At 28.3% G+C, this 6439-nt stretch overlaps 2 protein-coding genes across 2 annotated transcripts in view; one reads left to right on the forward strand and one right to left on the reverse strand.

Moving 5' to 3' along the window:
* Positions 1-82: 82 nt before the first annotated feature.
* On the reverse strand, positions 83-2104 carry LOC102679378 (60S ribosomal protein L7a). The gene is made up of 6 exons (XM_006617138.2): positions 1928-2104; positions 1454-1568; positions 1217-1366; positions 911-1131; positions 577-699; positions 83-338 (listed from the first exon to the last, which is right to left on the reverse strand). The coding sequence occupies exons 1-6, from the start codon at positions 1940-1942 to the stop codon at positions 156-158; spliced, it is 807 nt and encodes a 268-aa protein (XP_006617201.1). The 5' UTR covers positions 1943-2104; the 3' UTR covers positions 83-155.
* A 431-nt stretch (positions 2105-2535) lies between these two features.
* Positions 2536-6439, forward strand: part of LOC102679497 (UDP-glucose 6-dehydrogenase) — a 4330-nt gene continuing 426 nt past the window's right edge. The window contains exons 1-5 of the mRNA XM_031511183.1: positions 2536-2869; positions 3706-4175; positions 5180-5377; positions 5640-6086; positions 6203-6378. Coding sequence (XP_031367043.1) covers positions 3714-4175; positions 5180-5377; positions 5640-6086; positions 6203-6378 — 1283 coding nt within the window. The 5' untranslated portion in view covers positions 2536-2869; positions 3706-3713. The remainder of the gene's footprint in view (positions 2870-3705; positions 4176-5179; positions 5378-5639; positions 6087-6202; positions 6379-6439) is intronic.

The raw sequence follows: 6439 nt of genomic DNA on the forward strand, positions 1-6439 counted from the left end.
AAGAATTTAATTTTTTATTATTTTGTATTAATAATTTTTATTCTCCAAATTTTATAAATTAAAAGGTCTTGTATCATATATATAAAACAACAAAAACCTCGGTTTTTTATTTTATTATTGTACATAGTAAATGGTATTCAATAAACAGGTAGATATTAACCCTGTTTCTGTGCAAGTTCCTTTGCTTTAGCTTTTTCCAGCTTTGCTATTCTAGCAGCAGATTTGCTGCCTAAGAGACCACCACCCCAATGACGTCGGATTTCATCATATCTATCATTGAAGTTTGTCTTAATAGCTTCAACAAGTTTTGCAAAGTTTGCTCTATCACCAGAATCCACCTGAAATAAAAAACAATGTATTACTAAAAGTAAATCAAATTTAAAATTTAATAGGACTACTAAAATTATATCAGTAACATATTGTTTAGTTATATCACTAATATTATCATTGGATTGGCTCTTTTTAAATTCATCATGTTTTAAATTATATTTTGTACAGAAATAATTTTAAAAAATTATATAAAAATAATATATAAAATAATATAAATAATATAAAATAATATAAAAAGAATCTTACCTGTACTAAAGCTACAGCAGTGCAAGTTTTACGCCTAACAAGACGTCCTAATCTTGATTTACCTTTTATAATGCAATAAGGTACACCCATTTTACGACAAAGAGCTGGCAAAAATAAAACAATCTGAAATGAAAAATAATGTATCAATGAATAAGAACAATGCAATGATTCATATTTTACGAATAGAACCATTTTACTCAGAAAAATATTTCATCTTTTAAATAAAATTTAATTATTAAATTTATTTTCAGGTGAAGAAATTCAAGCATCATTGTAACAATAAAATATTGAATTTGTGAAAATTCTTTCTTTTTGAGAAAGAAAAAATATGTACCTCGATTGGATCAACATCATGAGCAATTACTACAAGTTGTGCTTTCTTTTGTTCAACAAGTGTAGTTACTGTATTTGTTCCACTACGTAATACATTAGGTTTTTTTGTTGGTGTATCTTCTTTTTTTGCAACTTTTTGTTCAGCTCTAGCTTTTAGTCTCATTTTTTTCATAGCAGCAGATTCAGGTCTGTATTTTTCTAACATTTTAAATAATTGTGTTGCTATAACATAAAATAGGTGAATTTAAATTGTCAGGTTTTCCTAAATTTTTTGTTTATTTACATAACAAATATAAGATAAATATACCTGTTTGTTTATCTAATGTTTGTGTGAATTGATTGATCGGAGGTGGGACTTTTAACCTTTTCTGTAATACTGCCCTTTGCCTTTGAATACGAATGTATTTGGGCCATTTCACAAAGCGACTAAGATCACGTGCAGGTTGAATATCCTGTCCTAAGTAATAAATTATTATGAATAATATAAATTAACACTATATTATAAATAAATTATATATCTAGATTATCTATTTTTTTTACTTACCAATACCGAAATTACGAGTACGTTTCTCAAATAAAGGATTGGTTTGTTTTTTGGGTTCAACCTTCTTAACTGCAAGTGGTGCAGCTGCCACTTTCTTTCCAACCTTCTTCTTCGGCTAAAATTATTACAAAAATGTATATATTAATATTTTTCATTTACTAAATATTATTATACATTTATTATCTTCATAAACACAAAGTAACACAATACAAAACATTATATTTAATTTTACTACGAAAATATGTATCAACAAAATCATGTATATAAAAAATTCATATATTCTATATCAATAAATAATCATATTAAATAATAAAGTAAATAAATATAGCTAATACAATAAAACATACAAAAGAGAAACATATTTATAATAATATTGCATATCCAAGACATGCTGAATTCTAACCATCAAAATTCAGAATAATAAATCATTATCATTGGAAATATTATTTTTATTTAGCAATTTATTAAATTTACCTTTTTCTGAACCATCGTTTTAATAAAAAATTTAACGGATCCTTTATATCACAAAGGATATAAAAGTTTGTACTTCGCTTAGCACAACGCAAAGTACGACCGCCAAGAACGTAAAGAAAGAATCATATAGCAGCGCCATCATCAGCGCCACCACAATGCTGTTTGACAAATAATATCTTGATATACTAATTTATATAGAGAGGAAACATAATGATTATTTCTGAATTTTCTAAATATATCTCAATATTTCTAAAATAATTAAAATATTATTTTAAATAACTTACAAATATTTTTTTAAAAAGAAATTCACTTTATATTTTTAGAATTTGCTTTACAATTTAAAATATCATATATTATATGAATCATTATTTTATTTATCAAACAGAAAATATAATTTAATTATTAAATTATTAAATTAATTAGAAATACATTAATATTATCAATAAATAGATACAATGTATTGATTTTATGTTATGTATTATTATTAATATAACATAAATTTTATGTAAAAAAAGAAAGTTGTATTTTATTTAAAGTAAAAATGTTTTGCTTATCTCAATAGTTTTATGAATTTGAAAGATGCAGTAGAAAGTTGAAAACGTCGAAACACGCATGCGTAAATTCATTAGCAACGAGAATGTAACGACAGAGACCGCGCGTGCGACCTATGCGTCTCCAGTTGAGAGTATTTTCTGTAAAGAACGCGTAGCGGCTATGTCAGTGTTCCTAATGTGTCGACGATTCGTTTATAAAACGTATCTGTCATGAACGTTGATATTTGGAATCTAAAAAACATTTGTTTATTAATGTGTTCGTGACAGTACGTGAACTGAATAAATAGTGATTTTCGACTTATCGTAATATTTTCTTCCGTCCTACTGTCGATTCTGAGAAGCCGCTCGTTTTCTATTTCGACATAAATTTAGAAGCAGTAGCTACAGGTAATAATAATAATAAATTAAATAAAATTACTTTATATTATTTTAAATCTTGTTGCTAGCTGAATTCATTTATTCTGTCGTTTTAAAGCCAGTAAATCATTAGTACTTCGAATGTTGAAATCATAATGTAGCATTTCGTTAATGGTTACTGACAAAAACGTGATAAATATATTCTTTCTTGATCTTTTGCTTTTTATTTATTTTAAATTTACATTAATTATAAATTGTAATAATAGAATCATTAGAAAATATTTCTTATTGGAATTAGTAATTATATGAATATTATATGAATGATTTATAATATAATATATTAACAATTAAAAAATTAATGAATTAAATGTTTAAAATAATTTTATTTAATGTATCATTATGTAATTTTTTAGAGCTTTATAATTTAATTAAATTCATATATCAGTAAAATAGTAATAAAATGTTTTATATTTATTTGTACATTTATTTCTTTATATAATCTTTCGTGTTACATTTTTAATACAATTAAATACAAAAAAGTAAAATGTAAAATGAAAAAAAATATTTTTTTAATTAATTTTGATTTATTCAATTAGATTAACTATCAATATGATATTTAGAAGATCTACACGTCAGATATCTGTGAAATTATTTGCAAGTTTTATTATATCTTATTACTTACGTTACAATTTTCAGTATTAGATAATGATTTTCTCGAAAATATATATATATATCAAATAATCTTGTTATCATTTTTTAAAAAATTTATAAAATATATCTATTTATGTTCAATAATTATGTTTACGAAAAAAAAAATTTTTCTTCAAAAAGATAACGATCAATAGTTACGTGATTGATAGGTACCAATACCAAATATGACTATCAAAAAAATTTGCGGTATCGGTGCTGGATATGTGGGTGGACCAACGTGTAGTGTGATTGCTTTGAAATGCCCAGAAATTCAAGTAACCGTGGTGGACAAGAGCAAAGAGAGAATTGCTCAATGGAATTCAGAGAAATTGCCGATATACGAACCAGGTCTTGATGAAGTGGTGCGCAAATGTCGTGGCAAGAATTTGTTCTTTTCCACGGATATAGAAACTGCGATCCAGGAAGCGGATCTAATCTTCATTTCAGTAAATACCCCAACGAAAACGTTCGGCAATGGAAAAGGAAGAGCAGCTGATTTGAAGTACGTCGAGAGCGCGGCTAGAATGATCGCGGAGATTGCGACCGGGAATAAAATCGTTGTAGAAAAAAGCACGGTTCCAGTAAGAGCTGCAGAAAGTATAATGAATATTTTGCGTGCCAATCATAAACCAGGAGTATCATGTCAGGTAAATATACCACTATGAAAAATTTGATTATTTCAATATTCAACGAAATTACAATTGATCGATTTTGTATATCGATCGAATATCAATTATCGGAAGTAAACGATTATACGCAACGAAGATTGCATGAAATCGAAATGCAATTTCAAGTTCTGAAATATTCGATCACTTTGTCGAAGCGTAAATTTGTTTCTTTGGAATTTCTTTTTTTTTTTTTTTTTTTTTTTTTTTTTTTTTCATTGCTCTCTGTAGAGAAGATTTAATGGTCTTGTGAGAGTAATGACTCGAATGCCACGTGGCTGACTTCTGATATGCTGTTGTGTATTCTAGAAGTAAAGATTGAGTAGATAGATAGTATAATGGACTCAATATCGTCGTGAAATAAGAGCAAAGAAAATTTACAGTTTCTCCTTGCTCGTAATAGAGTATTATACACGGTACCCTTTGCAGCTATTTTTAGACGCATACCAGATGCATCTTTTCCGCATGTTGATTAATATTTTTTTTCCTTTCTATTTGTAGATTATGCTAATATAATTTAATCTCTTTTTTTTTTTTAAATATATAAATTATAATTAAAAATAAATAAATAATTTTCAAAGAAAATAATTCTTAAATATATCATTCCATAATTATTTTTACACATAGATTTCAAATACAAAAATTCGATATATATCTTTACGATAATTTTTAACATATAAATGATTATTTAGTTTTTTTCAGCGCTAGAAAAAATTCGATACGATATTATTTGTATTTCTTATATTTATTATTAACACATTATTAATGTATTATTGGAAATTGATATTATGTGATTCAACAAACTGTTAAGTTTATGTCTGTTAATACGAGACATCTTAATTGTTACTCGCTCATCATATATCATCATATGACCTTTCTTTCTTTCACAACTAACCAACCTTTTTCATTATTTATTGCGCGTTCTTTGACATCATCGATGCAATTGTATAAAGCGACGGTAACAGGAAAGTTTATATTTTTTTCAGATCTTATCAAATCCAGAATTCCTAGCGGAGGGAACCGCCATTGAGGATCTGGTGAACGCAGATCGCGTTTTAATCGGAGGTGAAGATTCACCGGAAGGACAGGCGGCTATCGAGGAATTGTGCAAGGTTTATGAGCATTGGATTCCAAGAAAGAATATTTTAACGACAAACACTTGGAGCTCGGAATTATCAAAACTGGTAAAAAAGAATATTTTATTATAGCTATAACAAATATTACAGATATTTTATATTGGCGATCAGATATCATATCATTGTTTACAAAAGTTTAACGTATGATTGTAAAATTTGTTTTCCAAATAACGTCACGTTCTGTATTTTTCAACGTCAAAGTGTACGTATATAAGTCTTTAATTTATACAGGTTTATCTCTTAAATTAATATTTATCGAATCGGGCGGAATCAAATTGCGCAATTTTATTTGAAATTAATTGTTTTTTAGGCCGCCAATGCTTTCTTGGCACAACGTATATCGAGCATAAATTCCCTGTCGGCCGTGTGTGAGGCGACCGGCGCGGATGTGTCCGAGGTTGCACGGGCAGTTGGCCTTGACTCTCGAATAGGGTCGAAGTTTCTTCACGCATCCGTCGGATTCGGCGGTTCGTGCTTTCAAAAAGATATTCTTAATCTGGTGTACATTTGTGAATGTCTAAATCTGCCAGAAGTTGCCGCTTATTGGCAACAAGTGATAGACATGAACGAATATCAAAAATCCAGATTCTCAGCGAAAGTAATCGAGTCTTTGTTCAACACCGTCACGGACAAGAGGATCTCAATGCTCGGTTTTGCCTTCAAGAAAAATACCGGTGATACGCGTGAATCACCGGCCATTCACGTTGCTAAGACCCTGCTGGACGAGGGCGCTATGCTTCACATATATGATCCCAAGGTGAAATCTTCTCATTAGTCAAAATATAAGTCAAAATGTTTGATATTTCTTATTTATATGTTATATGTTTCATCGTTGGGTTATTTTTTTCTATCTTTTTTCTTCTTTCACTTAAGGTCGAAGAAAGTCAAATTATCGAGGATTTGACGCATCCAAGCGTAACAAGTGACCCAGAATACGTAAAAAGTAGAATTAGTATTTACAAAGATGCTTATAGCGCTACAAAAGGTACACACGCTATTGTCTTATGTACCGAGTGGGATGAGTTTGTGGTTAGTAACAATGTATTACTTGCATAAAGTTTTAAAGAGTAATTTTAAGCTTATTGATTATTTTGATTTTTTTTTTTTTTT

This window comes from Apis dorsata, unplaced genomic scaffold (genome assembly GCF_000469605.1).
Source record: "Apis dorsata unplaced genomic scaffold, Apis dorsata 1.3 scaffold_293, whole genome shotgun sequence".
NCBI lineage: Eukaryota > Metazoa > Arthropoda > Insecta > Hymenoptera > Apidae > Apis > Apis dorsata.

What these genes read in the sequence shown, in the direction of transcription:
- LOC102679378 (XM_006617138.2), bottom strand. An exon ending in TACTCGTAATTTCGGTATTG is followed by an intron (nt 1,367 to 1,453) that starts GTAAGTAAAAAA and finishes TTTATTACTTAG; the next exon opens with GACAGGATATTCAACCTGCA. An exon ending in AACATTAGATAAACAAACAG is followed by an intron (nt 1,132 to 1,216) that starts GTATATTTATCT and finishes TTTATGTTATAG; the next exon opens with CAACACAATTATTTAAAATG.